The 16,767-nt window shown below is 38.9% G+C and overlaps 1 protein-coding gene across 1 annotated transcript in view; it reads right to left on the bottom strand.

The window, feature by feature from the left end:
* The window catches only part of NELL1 (neural EGFL like 1), a 297,430-nt gene that overhangs the window by 221,802 nt on the left and 58,861 nt on the right, over positions 1-16,767 (bottom strand). Inside the window, exons 5-9 of the mRNA XM_072864686.1 lie at positions 15,447-15,543; positions 9,392-9,464; positions 9,063-9,145; positions 3,423-3,557; positions 2,469-2,571 (exon numbers count right to left, since the gene is read on the bottom strand). Coding sequence (XP_072720787.1) covers positions 2,469-2,571; positions 3,423-3,557; positions 9,063-9,145; positions 9,392-9,464; positions 15,447-15,543 — 491 coding nt within the window. The remainder of the gene's footprint in view (positions 1-2,468; positions 2,572-3,422; positions 3,558-9,062; positions 9,146-9,391; positions 9,465-15,446; positions 15,544-16,767) is intronic.

The raw sequence follows: 16,767 nt of genomic DNA, 5'->3' as shown, positions 1-16,767 counted from the left end.
CACTGATAAAATAACTTTTTGTTGTGGTGTTTCAGCTCTCTCTGCACTTGACCAACACCAGTCTGACCTATGACACTGAAAGGAGAGCTCAAAGGTACGAATCCTATGTTGCAACTTGAACAAAGCCTTAAAAGTTTCCCGAGTCAAGGCACATGCATGGTGAAAGTGTTCAAAGTACTTTGTTCTTAAAAAAAAGAAGTCACAGACTGTCTAGTAACTGTTTTACCTCAATTCCTCTCCTGAATACCAAGGTAAGGGAAGCAAGCACTTCAGGTGCGTGTGTGTACCCCTTACAGGTGATACCAACAGGAGTATTCCACAGCAGCAACTGTCATAGCCAGTTTGATCCCCAAATTTTAAACATAAAGGACTGCTAGATGGATCTTCGTAAACCTTCAGACATAAATTTGCTTCTAAGGACCTTTTGTTTCAACTTACACTCTTGAAAATGCTCATTTCTTTAAAAAAAAGAAAAAGCATAAGATTTTCAGAACAACTCAGTTTCCATCATCAACAATGCATTTAAAAAACAGGCTTCTTCCTTTCGGTATCCTAGTTTTCTTCATTTTTCTAAAGCTGCCCTAGTTTTTATGCCCGAGTTGTTGTGATCTCACTTCTGAAGAAAACTTCAGATCAGGAAGCTTTGTTTAAATCAGGAGTCCCAGTAACTATTTTTGGGAGAAGATGACTTAGAGAAATTTCCATTTTCTTTCTGTCTGTTCTCCTGACATGACTGTTTTTAACAACAGAATGGACACACCAGAAAGCAAGTTAATGCACAACTCAGAAAAATGATGCTATTTTAAACCAAATTATAGTCTTTTGTCAAATATTAGTTGGAAGGCCAACATAAGATGGCAGGGATCAAAACAGAACCGCCTCATTTTTAAAACCCTTAACATATCAGACATTAGAGCTACTTTGTTTGTTAACCCTCAGCAAAAACAGGAAACTGTTCAATAATCCAGCCATTCAATAATCCCTAGAGACAGCAAATTACAACTGATGATTCTATCAGAGCTAAACAGGAAAAGCACGGAGAAATTAACACCTGCGGTGCAGCTCTTCAGAAAGCCACAGCAATTACTATCATCTACCCAAAAGTGACTGACTGTGGCCCTAGCACATCATTCTGTCAAGGAGCTGGCATTTACAATCAATTTCAATCAACTTCCATACATCTCTTCCCATTGACTGACATGCCGAGTTCTTGTCAGAATAACGAGTCAAGTTTGTGCCAATCACTGACAAAAGGCAAGTTTGATTGTTCATCTTTTCATTACAAATAACAGGAACACAGTTTACTCAGGGGGATTTATGTTGAATCTACAATTTTGTGCCTTGCAATTCCCGTGTGTCAGATTCTGACCCTTGTGCATGCATGCATGTCAGCAGCATCCAGTTTCGTGAACGAACTTTCTAGACTCTCAACTTTAGAAATAAAAATATTTTGAGACAAAAAATACAGGCCAGCATAGCCACTTTACCAGCCAAATACTCTGTTCATAAACATCTTTTAGGAAGCAGAATACTCATGCCGACATATAGCTGAGAGAAATTAGGTGACATGAGTAAACAAGAGCAAGTGCAAGATCACAGCTAAAGGACGTTTGTCCGTGGGACTAATGAATTCAGTGACTGAAGAAAGGTGACAGAATGCTAAAAAAAGTGTTATGATTTTCCTAATAAATCTTTTCAACATCCATGTCTTATGAATTATTGAAAAACTCATGCATGAAGTTTACTAGTCTCCAAGAAAAGGGGGGTGGGGGGGGGAGATAATTTGTGCTTCTTAAGGTAAGACTGGCATCAGTATTCAGCTCAAATTTCCATATATAAATTGTCTTTGTCCCTTGTACTACCATTAAGGCAACAAATATTGAACATTCTTTCCAGAAATGTTACTTATATCTTTCATTTCCAGAAGAAGGAACTGAAAGCTGACAATAACACTGATCACAACATTTACTTCTTTTTCTTTCTTCTCATAAATTTATTTTGAAATTAATTACAGCAAACTATCTCTCCACACAGTGATACTAACTCAAGGTCTGAAATTCTGTCATGTTTGTTTTAAAGAACAAGCTTCCAACCCAAAATAAAAGATAGGCAAAAAGCTAACAGCTCAGTTTATTACTCATCGCTACAGAAAGTTCAGACCATAGGCTTGATGCTCCTCAACACCAACAGGAGATACAAGCCGAAGCCAACTAAGGCTTCCCAGCCCCAAAAAAGTCGATGAGTAATTTTACACTGACAATCAGTAAAAAGAGAATCTTAGAAATTTGCAATGCTTGTTCGTTTCTCAGCAATTATTTATCTTCTTCTTAAATCAAGTTTGCCACTGAGACACGTTACCTGAATTACCAGGACCTATGAAAGTCATTATAAAATGTGCCTGCTTTCAGGACAAATTTAACTCTGCTTAAATAGAGGGTGAAACTAAAAGGTCTGTGTGACGTACTTACCTTTGCATATTTTGCAGCACTGGCTTTCCACATGCACTGGGAGAGCATCAGGAGGACAATCGAGAGGGGGACAGGACATCCTTCGGCACTCCACAACTCCACTCTAAGCAAAGGTTTTTAAGACAAAATTCAACTACGACTGTTGTAATTAGTGAGTCTTTTATACAAAACACAGAAGGCAGAAAACTATTCAAGTAAATGAAAATAGTGTTGTGGATTGCAGACCCATCCTTCAGCAACAAGTTTAATCCTATCCAACTACAAACTTGAATCAAAATGCTTCTGAAGGTGAACCACCCCATTTTGATATATATTACTGTTTTTACCCCACTTTCTCTGAGCAAAGCGCATTAAGTGGAAAACCTAAGCTCATCTTTACAAGAACATAAGCATCACTTTCTGCAGGCTGTGCCAATCACCTTTGAGATTTTTAACAATCAGTTTTCTATTTTCTTGAGCAAACAAAGACTCTCTTCAGATATATATCAAATAATTTCAATGAGACAAGATTTACATACTAATTCTCTTCCGTTCCTCGATTTTTCAGTGATAAACACTGAAAACAGAATCTGCATGTTGTTACCATGCAAGATGCAACTAAGCATCTATGAATACTATTAAGATAATGCTTCCTTTTTGAAAAAACTACTGCAGTGAAAACAATTCCAAACCAAACACAGACAATGCCACGCTTTCACCCCAAAACTGTAAAGTCCTCACAGACATAAGTAGAACAAATAAGAGAGCATTGTCAAGGGAAAACAGATTTTATTTATGAGCTTGCACATAAGCAATGTCAAATTTTTACTTATTTTACCATCTCTCTTCCTATTGTTCATACTGCCACTAGATGCATACTAAAAACAATAATTCTCAGAGTTAACATTACATATTCAAGGACCATTTTCACATTTCAATTAGGTCCTACTCCTTAAACTCTTTAGAAATTCTTACTTTGCAAGTGCAATTCCTGCAGTGATCATCTTCAACCCATGAGTCTTTGTCTCTATAGATCAATCCATTTACTTGACAAGTCTTCTCACAGTGACAGTCTTCCAATTGACTCAGTCTTGTTTCTGCATAATTTAACTATAAATGAAAGTAACTTGATGAGATTTCTGCAATTCAAACACATGATTTAAAAAAGCAAATATGAGAAGGCAGTATACTTATTTTTAGCCGAACCAATTTTGACTACAACCTTCAAAACACTGAACCAGGATGTCAGCAGGTATAAACTAACGCTACTCCTCGGACTTTGATGGAGCTATCCATGCCAACTGACAACAGTTTATGACTCATGCAACTGCCTCTTGTACTGTAACAAACCCCACTAAGATCCCCTCAGGAACGTCCGGGCACTACCAAAAGTACACAAACTGCAATTGTTTTTTAAAAAAATTCTTAATTGCTCATCAACCTGATTACAAATCAAAAGCATGAAGACTGGCAGACTGACTTTTCCTAATCATCCCCATCTCATCACCATTAAGCATCAGCCAGACTAATACTTTCTGACTTTTAGAAAGGTCTTAAACTTATAATAGCAAGTGAGACTTAGAGGGGGAAGAAAGCATTTTAATTCAGTGTAGTACAAAATATTCCTAGACAGTGATTAATGGGGAAGCCATGCTCCTGGAGTAAACCCTGGGCTGGCAGCTGCCTCTTAACACTCCTTGCTGTTCCCGTTACCTCCTCAATTCCAACTACTAAAATGCGTATCAAGAAGCTAAAACTGATGCATCTTTTCCAAGTATTACATATGTATTCTAGCAATTGCTATGTTTACTGATGAGATACTATGCAAAAATAAGTGGGGACAATGCTTGTTCATGTAGCAGCAGAAAAGGAAAAGGTTTTTTGAACTGCCCTCTCCCAAGCCATAGCACAGACCTCCCCTTCCTACAGGGTACCATCTTATCATCCTCCAGAGGGGAACAACTCCTGTTTATGCACACCTTGTACCTAGTGCCATCATCTCTAATCCCTAAGAGCACTCAAAATTACTTTCCTGTTTACTAACACTAAAAATAAATAAATACTGACTTAATATTTAGAAGTAAATATGTGCATTCTTCAGGCCTCAGACTGCCATTGCTCTAAAAATTACCCTGGTGCCTGTTGGATGAGAGTTTCTCAAGGTCTTGATTTTTTTTCCATTCACATTTGTTTTATGCATATAAGCCATCACACTGAAGCCACTGCAGATAGCAAGGCTACCTAAATCTGGCACAAAACAAGATGAATGCATACTCTATTCTGTTATAAATACGATGCTATTTTCCTGCGTTATATGTTGCTACATTTTAATAGTAGCAAATTTTATTTAAAAAAGAATGCACAGTGCTATACTATTTTTTACATAATGGCATATACCTGAATTTCATATATTTCCATCCTCTAAAATTCCATCCACTTTAAATGAAAGTATTCTAATATATCCTTTTTCATTCCCGCCAGTAAAAGAGCAACACATTTAGGGGAAGAAAAAGAAAAGAAATACTAGGCAAATTTCTGTGATTTTTTTTTTTTTCCTCTGCAGTCCTCATGAGAGAAAGCCCTGAATAAAAGCTCTTTATTTCTGGAGTTGTTATTCTGGGATAATAGGGGATTGATACTCATCTCGCCCAGACTCAGCATGATCTGGTGACTTCAAAACTGCTTTTCACATTTTAGAGGCAAAACTATCCTCTTACTGAGCTGCTTGTTTTCAGCAGAAACCCTTTTCAGGTCATTATATTTAGTCATTATATTTACAGTATATAAAATATATTAAGTTTTGTTAAAAGGTATTTGATTTGTCTTACACTTCTACTTTATTTACACCTCTTTATTTTTTTTTAAATAAACATTCCCATATAAATGGGCTATACAAATTTTGGAGAGAAAGGACTTTAGAAATACCCAGATTTGATAGTGGTACTTGTCCTTTGTCCTAGAAATTATTCCCTAGAAAATGAAGAAAACTAAGGAAATAAATATTTTCAATTTATTAACTTTCTGTCATTTGCATTATCTTGATAAGTTTTATTTACTTAAATATCATTTACCTCCTGTTCTAAGAAATATCTTTAAACATAGTAGATCAATCAAGTAGATCATCAGAAAGAAGACATGCAACAACAAACCCTCCAATACACAGAGATCAATGAATGTATCGCAGCCCACAGAATCCATTCAGAAACAACATTTAACTGTTACCTGCTACACTAGAGTGACCGGAAATATACCATTTGTTTCTAAACTTCAAGCCTTAATTGAAAAAATGTAAGCTCAGTAAAACAATGAATTCTTTAAAATCAGCTGAAATATCCTTCCAAATGTTGCCAAATGCACACAACTAGATTTGTTGAGCATTTAAAACATCAGGAGAAAATTCTCAAGCTTCAAACATTTTTTTAGGTTATGAATAGAAATAAACTAATGAAGGAGAAGAAGCCCACACCATGCCAAACATTTTCCATATACTAACCAAATCCTAAGTTCTTAACATTCAGGAATATACGGCTAGCTATTACTCACAAAACTTATTTAATACACTTTCCTTGCTTCTCCTCCGCCCATACAAGTAACTGAAAGATGACAGATTTCTGTTAAAAAAAGTATTGTTTCTGGCAAAATTAATAACAAAAATATAAAAAAAACCCCCAAAACTGTCAAAATTTACATGGAAAATTTTGTTAATCATAAAAGTATTCATGGCCATATAAATCCATGATGTAAACAAACCAGGTTAACTAGTCCATCAATTAATTCAAGCGCTTGATTTTTCTTGGTTTTAATCAAACTCAAGCTTTAACCTTTCTGATGTCAACCAAGGAAAGATTTGGTATAAAGTTCTGTGCTGGAAGTCTTCATGTAATGAGCACATCTGAATACAAAGCACACCCTAGTGTGGGCCCGTAATTTACCAAAAAGAAATTATATTCCACTCAAAGAAATGCAGGAGATGACCAGACTGATTTCAGTAGTTTGTTAAAGTTGCATGAATTATTTTAGCCATTATATTTAAAGAAGAACTAACAGTGTTCCAGCATAGCAGTTGGGAATGCTGAAATATTACACAATCCTTTTCTCCAGCAGCAAATTAACATTTTAGCCAGATTTCTAACACTCTGACCTATGGTGTCTCTCTAAGGACCCAAAATTAAATCAATTAAACATATATAATGGAAAGATTCAGAAGTAATTCAAATGATGACAAAAATAAAATAGACTTTTAAAGGTAGCATTTCTTCATCTTTAAAAGCTATGTCCTTAACAAGACATAGGTAGGAAGAGGACATAAAGGTGGTTAGCTTGTTACAGGTCATGATCAAATGCTCCTGTACGTAGCACTCCATGACAATCTGCTATAGATAAGGCTCTGCTGGGCCCCTTATATAGCCCTTGTGTCCCATCCTGAGCCAGCACTAGCCTCACGGGACCCTAAGGCAAAGCTCAAGAAAGAGGGTACTCTCTCCTCCTGCCTACGTACTGCATAATTTGCACTGCTACCAAGATTACTGGAGCCTGAAGCCACTAGTCTGATGTTTTCTTCCCAGCCAAGCCCTGCTCTGAGTCTTCATATTTTTACATTATATAAACCGCACGTACACGTTCATTGCAAACAACATTCACTGGTCTATTCAAAGCTGTAATACAGCTGTAACCAAACAGAGATTGAGGGAGAAACCGAAATCCTAGGTATAGTGGAGCCTAAAAGCAACAAACCGGACATGAAACCACGGGGCCCACTTTTTCAAAACGTCAAGTTCATGCTCCGCATCTCTTGGTGCAGGACCAGGTGCTGGGGTTCATTGCTCGTGTACATCAGCAAGCCGCTCTCTGACCACCTGCCCTGCTAAGCAGGATCTCTGCAGGCAGCTGCACAGCCCTTCTAAGCCTTGCTCTTTGCCTTGCCGTATATCATCCCCATACAATATACTTGTATCTACATTAGTACCACTTGTGGCTATTGTGGCTAGGACTGAAAAGGCAGATACAAACCTTAATGTTTCCCTCAAGTCCCTCCATTTTTACCCTGCATGTCTACCAAATTAACTTCCTTTCCTGCTGCATGCGTTTTTCCTGGACAACAATATTTCTGTAACAACTGCAATGAAACAGTCAGCGCACTGCTATAACAGAAAAGGAACTCGCAATGAAGGATTATCCCAGCACCACTTTATGGAAGCACAGAGTCTTTGCAGTACAAATACTGTGTTATTTGCTTCCCCTTGTAAAGTACTAGCAAGCAAAAATATAATTAACAGCAGAGAAAGCAAGTTACTCAGCAGAGTGCATAATTGGAACTTGCTCATACCACCAGCAGGTCTCAAAATAATTGCCTCTCTTTCACAGTACAAGCAGCAAAGTGAACTAAAAGCTTCACATTTTGTATTCGGAGTCAGCCTGTCCAAAGCACGTCAGCTAAGTAGATTGTCAGTATAATGCACGCACTCTCTAAAAACAAAGTTTCCCCTTTCCTATTAGGAAGGAAAAGAGTACTTCAAGGCAGCACAGTAAAAAGTGTAATGCTTTTATGCTAGTAGCAGTACTATGCAAATCCTCTTTTTGAAATTCCTGTTCGGTAACTACATTGAGATTAAAGGCATCTACAGGTTGGTTGTAGTTGCACTTAAATCTGTAAGTAATTATCGCGTAAGTGCTGTTTCAGATGGCACAATTAATTGCCCTTTACCACAGACCAGATGGTTCACCAACACTAACCTCAAAAAGTGTTCACGGATTGCCCTTTAACACACATCAGGGGTTCAGTCACCTCTAAACCACAGCTTGCTACCCCAAAACTTCACCACAGCCTTAGCTGAAGGGCCTTGGCTAACACAGAGGTTGACTGTGTATTGTGGGAGCAGAGCCTAAAGAAAATCTCCAAAACCCTAAACAAAACAAAACACTATAGCTTCCCATTCATCCTATTCACAATCCAAGGGGAAGGGGGGGGACACCAAACCAAACAGAAAAACACACACACACACACACAAAAACACCACACCAACCAACCAACCAACAAAACCAACAAAAACCAAACCACAGCAACCAAGCACACACCACACCACCTGGAGCTGGGTTAATTTTTACACTGGTAAAAACCATTTATCAAAGGTGACGTCAAGATCAGCACAGCCGGCAGCTTCACAGGCGGTTCCATTTTGGGGCCTCATTTCAATTCCCAGGAAGGAGACTACGCCAGTCCTGAAGACTTCACAGGACTTCCCACAGGCAAACACGCACCCTCTGACAGCATCACACGGTGAGGAAGTTGTTGAGGGATTTCACTCCGTTGTTTCTGCATTTATCCCTCAGCATGAAAAGGAAAATCATGCTAAGGCTTTTTACAAAAAATCAGACCCTGGGCATTTTGTCACTATCTTATAAATAATAAGGCAGACAATAGAAACTGTATAAGGCTTAAGTGACATCCGTGCAGCTATATCCATAAGTCCACTGCAGATAGGGCTACTAGCAGAGGAGAAAAAAAAAATGGCTGTACCATGAAAATGCAGAATAATTGCAAAAGGAATAAATACTTTCATGTTGGTCTTCGCACAGAAGGAAATGGGCAATTGACAAAGAAGCTTAGGTACCTACTTTTGCAGTCATTTTTGCCAGGAGTTCTTGCAAATCCATGATTCCTTGCACCAGACTTAAGAAATCACTGCAGGTCGGGCATGCTCAATAAAGGAAGAGTAAAAAGAAAAGGAGAGGAAGAGAAGGAAAGACACAACAACCCATAAATAAATCAAGTCTGATATACTGCTGATTACCTGAACATCAAATGCAATCTGTTTACACAGAATTTTTGCCTTCTGGAAGTCAGCACATGCAAAAACGACAAGCCTGAAAATATTATTTTTAAAACAAAGAAATAATTTGTATGAAAAATCTAAAATAGAGAGAATAAAGAAATTGCTACTTACTGCGATTCAGATTAGGACACTGCGTTATATATCCATTAGGTATAAAGACGACTTTCACATCTTGAATAACACCCTTTGTAAAAGAAGAAAAAACTGGTAATACAGATTACAAGCATTCACTTAGATCTGTACAAGCTGTTTCATAAGTCATTTAAGTGGGTACAAAAAATTGACCAGCTCTTTCTTCTCGTGAGGAGAATATTTTGTCCAGTTGAAGATGGACAAAATATAACAACTACTCCTCTCTATCTTCCTGTGTGTTTAGATATTAATTTTCATAAAACACAGAAATAATACTGCTTTGTCTTTTGCAATTGCCAAATATAAGCTGCTTAAATGTCTTAAAATGGGATGAGACTGGTGAAAAAGCAGTGAAATAATATCCATTATTCAAGCTTTTGCCAAAGACAAAAAGAAAACACAGCAGTACTCTTTAGTGATTTAACCAAATAAGACTGTGAAATCAAACATTATGAAAGGAGAAGTATATAGTGCAAGAGGTAAGAAAGAGTCTACACTCCAGCTGTTTGGTTTAGTTTCGCCTACTAGCTTTGTATCTCAACAGGCGGTTCATGTAATCGTGCCATCAGTTAGAATTAAATCCTCTCTCTAACCCAGACAGATGGAAAGATCCCCTGTGCGGGACTGGCAGAAATCAGGACTCCAAGGTCAGAACCAGCTAGTGCAGGTTGTACAAGGCCCAGAAACTGAACCAGGCAGGACAGGAGAGAGGAGGGACCAAAAGGGCCAGTGCCGGCTGCATCCTCTGTTGTCCCCGACTTGCAAGGATATCCCCGATGGAAGCAGCAGACACAAAGGGTCGCCCAGTATCCCTGCACACCTGGCTCCTGAAGAACCCTAAATCCTTCAAGTAGCCTAGAAAATGCTGAAGCCTGTGTTTGCTCTTTTAAGCTCAGTACAAAGCTCTTGCTCCGTCTTTGACTGTGTAACATACTTACTCCACAAGATCCACTGACTTTAATAATGTCATGGTCACTAAGGGGCAGGAGCAAGGGAAAACAAGGGACTTCTTGTGCTGCTATTTGCACTTCGCCTGACTGTTAAATCAGATGTAGTGGCATGGCTCTATCTCCTCCCAGATACAGAAGAATTTCTTTAATCTGACAGGAAATTTATCATCGCGGCAGTTATTATCTAATTAAATTACTGATCGACTGTGTTTGACTATAAGACTATGTTTCCATTTTCAGTTAAATGCAATAGAGTGAATTTTGCAGACCGTGGACACAGTCGCTTGCTCAAAACATTGAACTCCATCTGTAAATAAAATATAGGCCTCAGATAGCCCCTGAAGCCTGGCAAATACACTAAGTAACATTTAACATCTACGTGGTCATTTGCTAAAACACCAGAAGGTGATCAGCAACCACCATTTCCTGCTTACTGTTCCATGATCAAATATTAACTGAAAATACTAATAGACATAATCAGATCACACTGTTTTTCCTGCAGAAGTATATACATTTATTAACCTTTTCATCTATGAGAATAACGAAACCATCATAATAATGAGAAGTAATACTGTCACTGGAAAAGGAACATGCTGAAAGCCATTTTATATACTTTCTGCTAGGAGTCATCAGTGAGAAATTAGAAGGTGAGGCATGAAAATATATTTCAATGCTTAAGCCCCTCCAGTGAAAAGCTTAACTAAGAGCAAATGAGATTACAAATTTTCACCAGACCATATTGCGCAGCTACAAGACATCATCCAGAGAGAAGCGAGATGTTTTCCTCAGCCTTTTTTTTTTTTTTTTTTTTTTAAGAAGTGCATATTGAACTTCAAATTTGTTTGTTGCATCAGAGCCCCACCGCTCAATCGTCTTTTGGGTAGATTTGCATTTGAATACAACCCGAAGAGGAAACACAACTGGTTTTTGTGTCTTAATTTCTGGCTACGTGAAAGCATGTTACCATGGAAAAATGTATGAACTTCAATTCACCAGTACAGATGCCTTTTAAGGCTGTAAACCCTCTGAAACAGAATTGATACGATCAAATATAGAAGTGAACCTTTAAAGAGCAGAAATTTCGTTGATGTATTTTTTTAATAGAAAGACTTCATTATAAGCGAACACTTATTACAGCCATAATTATTGTAACACATATGAACAAACTTGGACTCTCCTCCTTCAGCACTAAGTCTAGGTTGCCGAGAGCTGTCTGTGGCCAGAGCCAGAAGGAGAATTAGGCATGCACAGCTCCCCAGGGGAAGCCAAGGGCTCTGGTTCGCTTTGGCACAGGGTAGAGTTCTTCAGTCCACATTCTGTGAAGGCACATCAGGATTTGGCTTTGACAGGGAGATGTCAGCGGTCAAAATCTTCCCGGTTTTGCCTTTCCCAAGCAGACATCACCTTTATGTTACCATTAAGGCATTCGGCTAATTACAACCAAAGCTGCAGTTCAGTATCAGGACTCACTAGCTTGAAGAGCCTTCATCTGTGCAGGCAGATTACCAGCTATGAGATTAAATTCAGGCCTGCAGCACTAAATATCAAGCCCACCCCATAAGGATGCAATACAAAAGCCCTGTTTATTGCACTTCTCACGTCCCTATTAAATAGAGGACTCCTCCCACATTCTGTGAAAAGGCTCATCTATTCCATGAGCTCTCCACTTCTGCATTTTCATTTCCTCCATTGCCGTTCACCTTCTTCAAAGCCTACTTCTCCCACAGAGGCCACGCATGCCACACGGCTGTACAAGTTGCATCGGCCAGGGCTGGTGAAAAGCTCTGCACGGAGGCACCGACAGATGCGCCCGAAACCCTGTGCCTAGGCAACGCTACCCCAACACCACTAGATCTCCACTAGATCAGCACTGTGCTCCCTTACACAGGACAGGCATGCCCCATGCCAGGTGCCCTTGGCAGCGTACGACTCCAAGACCAACACGACTACAGAGGCTCAAGTACACATATGATGCTGTGCAGTAAAAATACCAACGTACTTCTCAAGCACCTACTATCCAATCCCCAGGCACAGCTGCAGGATCAATAGAGCCTGCTATAGCAGATATGAAAATTACCGTCTTTCGACATGAATCACCTAGTCAGCAATGCATTAATAAGCTCATTTCTGCAGCAGCTCCTTGGAGGGAGCCTTAGGGGGAAGGATTCTCCCCAGCGACAAAATGAATTTTGCAGATAATTCCGATCCTGACAGCAATCAGATCCATCCTAGAGTGAGGGTTCCCTGGATGTCTGGTATCACTCCCTCCCTCCTTTCAGTTGCATTTACTTTGGTTTCCTAAGCTGATTAGAATGGTATTCTCTAGCCCTAAAACAAACCTTGGTTTTGGGCCACACAAAGAAACCTGAAGGGTCAGCATGTATTTTTTGAAGGAAGTAATTCCTGAGATTCCCTTCAAAGCAAACAGATAAAGCTATCTTAAGTCTGCTCCGCATTTGCTCCCACCACTGCTGTGCTAAAACCATTCCATCTTGTCTGAACTCCAAATGCTTGGTCATAGCAGGTAAGTTACAACTAGTAAGAGATAGTAGTTGTAAGGGGCAAGACTTCAACTCCCTTGATTATGCCATAGAGCACTTCATTTCCCAGGAAGGCCACAGGCACAGCAGGGCTACTTGTGGAATAATCACTGTAAGTAAGGATGTGGAACAAAAGCATAAACAAGAAAAACGGCAACAACTGGCCACAGCGACTTACAAATATCATATCCCCTCCTTCCTCTTCTGATATACTGAAGAATTATAATCTTAAACAGGCATGAGAATATGGCCCAAAATGTGCTTTAATGCAATTCATTTATGGAGAGACACGTCAATTAATTAACTATCATTAAAGTAAGAAAATTTTTGGAATTACAAAGATGATACTCAGAACAGTAGCCAGTGCTTTGTTACATACATTATCATGGCTCCAACACACATACAAAAAAGCTAATTCTTTTTTAACGCTCCTCTTTCCCTGCAGGTCTCTGTTTACATTAAGGGAAATAGATCTATTTTTTTATATGCTAAAACAGTGAAACAAATTGCTCTGAAAAAGAAAGGGAGGTCCTGCTGAGCATGTAAATATATGGAAAGAGATGTGTACTCTTTACAAACTGGCAAAATCCAAAGTTTTTGCAATGAGTAACATTTTTTAAAAAGTAAGATTTCTGAAACTCTCAAGCAGGAGGAAAAAAATACAACCAATTATATTTCTGCCCTGAAGAAAGTTAGTAAAATATTCAAGCATGCATAAAGCAAAGTAAGGCACTTGTCGGCTTTCATTATGATCAATAAAAACTGTCAGCTCATTAGCATATCATTAGCTACCCTGCTGTTTCCAAAGTGTTAACGCGTAGAAATATTAATTTACAAACATATAATATCCCAGAGTTCTGAGGCTCTGACTGCCTGCATAAAATAAGAATTTAAGATGGGCGAATCCAATATAACTTTTTTCCTATGTAGCTATAAACATATGTTTACCATCTGTGGAATTATGGGAAGCAGCTGAGGTAAAAAAACAACAGCTGTAGAATAAAATAATACTATCAATTTCACTTCACAGTGACAGCTCAGCTGCTGGAGGATGAAACATACTCTAGGTTCAGAGCAGCTCTCAGTCATTTAAGTTAAAAGTTAGCTTTTACCTCTGCTTCACAATTAAAATTGCTAGTTGCTATGGTTAAATAATTGTAGCATAAAATAATTGTCCTAGCTTGTTGAAATCTGGGGACTTCGAGGAGAGGTCCTCAGAAAAACAGCAACTTGTAAAATTGTCTTATGAACTGACAGCTTCAAAGGGAAAGCGAGTGGGTGGTAAATCACCTTGGCAACAAATCCATGCCAATATCGAGGACAGGCAGATTGCCCTATCACTGCACTATAGACTCTTTCACTGATAAACACCTGCACCGTGGCTTGTTATCCAAAACTGGTATCAGAAACTTTTCTGTACCTTGCTTACAAAGCAAAAGAACTAATTTTCAGGTGGAGCAGGTGGTTTTCATCTGTTGGTGGATTTTGTTTGTTGGTTGGGTCAGGATTCAGCCTCGACCAGAAAATCATACGGCCTCACCAGGGGCCAAAAAAAAGCTGAAAGAAAACATACAGGAGAGGGCTTTTCAAGTTGTAGGTCATTTCTCTATCCTTTGCAATTTTGGAAATATATTGCCATTAAGTGAATCTGGAATATATTGCCATTACTTGAATCTTCTTTCTCCTCTGAAAAGTTCCTCATGCCCATACTGGCCTACTCAATGATGATGTCTTGGGGAGCCTCACAAATGGAAAAAGACAGGCTTTCCAGCTAGAAGGTAGGAGCAGCCCGAGTCCTGCCAGCTAGCCAGCCTTTCAGCCTGGACTGTTTGGAAGCAATGGAAGCTCTGAAGGACAAAGCAGCTCATGAACAAAACTCGGTGACCTACTATTCACTCTTTGTTGAGAAACACAGTGACACACTTAGTTGAGAAAAACAGAAAGAAAGGAAGGTACTCCAGGAACAGAAAAATCTACTGGTTTGCAGCAAGGCAAATGCACTGCACGCAATAGCTAGTATCTGCCAAAGCCGGAAGGATGGCAGGCCAGAAGACCTTTTCTGCTCTAGAATTCAATGCTGACAGGAGCAAACGAGGAAGAGTCACCCGAGGCAAAGAGCAGAAGGGTGAGGGTATTCTGCATGTGAAATTGAGGAGGAAACGGCCTCCGAGAGTAATTAAGACTACCACTGTCTGACCAGGAGACCACAGCAAAGCTGTTGTTTCGTGAAGGTTTAAAGATGATAGCCAAGAACAGACTCTGATGCTGCCTACACAGTCTCGTTCTGTCCCCAGGAGTGGCAAGGCAGAGCACAGCAGATAGGTGTAAAGTAAGGAAACCAAATAAAACCCCCAGATACTGGGCACTACAGTCAGTGATTACGATATTCTACCTTGCAGGAAGAGACCCTTTTCTCTAAGTGTTGGACCTACCTCAAATCCCAGCTCCACAAATCAGATTTCAGGAGTGTAAGACAACTAACCAGAAATATCCTGTTGACTGTTTATTCATTTCCTTCTTCATGGCCAATTCATATCTGCTTACCTTAAAGAAACCATGTTTCCTGTTTCTCTGTCCGAGCCATAAATTGCTCTCAGGTGTCAAATTCGTTTCTGGGGGATCAATGATGCGTTCATAAATCCTGTAGAGGGAATACATTGCCATTATTTGGATCCTCTTTTTCCTCTGAAAAGTTCCTAGTAAAAATCAGTTAACGATAAAAGATGGAAAGTAGAACAAAAAAAAAATATTTTTCATTAAACACAATATTTACCATTGATAGTTTTGAAGGTATATTACAACTTTAAAAGTAAAAAAAAAAAAAAACAAACAGGGAAAAAACTATTAAAATCACTAACATATGAAGACTGCATAAAATTGAAACTCCCTTTGTGGAACTGTGCAGCACCTGGCTGAAGAAACACAATGCCAGAACTCACCATAGTAGGGAAAACAATAAAATGGGACCATCTTAGCCTAGGGGTCTCCTTCAAACTCAACTGTTGTTTTCCCCATCCTGGAGAAAAAGTGCAGTCACAAACAAGATCCAACCAGAGAAAGAACCCCTTGGGATTTCCCGACTGTTTAGAATTTTGAATGGACTTCACAAAGAAACTTCATTCCACCTCTACTCCCATGGCCTTTTTGTCTCTACATTTGTGTTCTTCATCCCTGCACCTGAACCCTTCATTTTATCCACTTCGCTCCTGTTTGTTGCTGTTATTGAATTCACTGGGCCTGGGTGCTCATGTGTGATGCCAGTACAGCACATCCAGCTTGCCCATGTCACTGGCACAGGTCTGATATGGAACGGGACCTCTTTGTATATGTTTGGTACCTAGCACTACAGGGACAGTTTCTTGGTTATTCTTTGAGGAACTAGAAATAATAGCAATAAGAAATAACAGTGACAACAAGTAACACGAGGTCCACAAGCAAACTTTATGTACTGCATAAACTTGCACATGAATGCAGTAATCTACATACCAAATTTCTAAAATTAATTCATGAAAAATTGCTGTAACACAGCATTTTTAAATTCACAAAAGTCTGGAGTTTTAAAACGGTTTTGCTTGGGGGTTTTATTTGTTTATTTTTAGGAAAACTGTAATTAGGTTTCATAACACCTTTTTCAGGAACTCAGACCACTACAACAATGGTATCATCATTTTAGAATATGAAAAATTCAAGACCAAAGTTACTGACCCTGGATTCTCAAATTTCCATGTCACATCGGTGGGAGCCATCAACTTACTGCTTCATAACAAAAACAGCATTCTTAATAAGGATTATTGAGAAGATGATGAAATACATTTCCATTACTGTCCAGCTCACAGGGAGTATATATTACTGTGTAATCACACCA

This window comes from Ciconia boyciana, chromosome 6, assembly GCF_034638445.1.
Source record: "Ciconia boyciana chromosome 6, ASM3463844v1, whole genome shotgun sequence".
NCBI classification, from domain to species: Eukaryota; Metazoa; Chordata; class Aves; order Ciconiiformes; family Ciconiidae; genus Ciconia; species Ciconia boyciana.
Note: the sequence above shows the minus strand (reverse complement) of the source record. Positions and strands in the feature narration are given on the sequence as shown.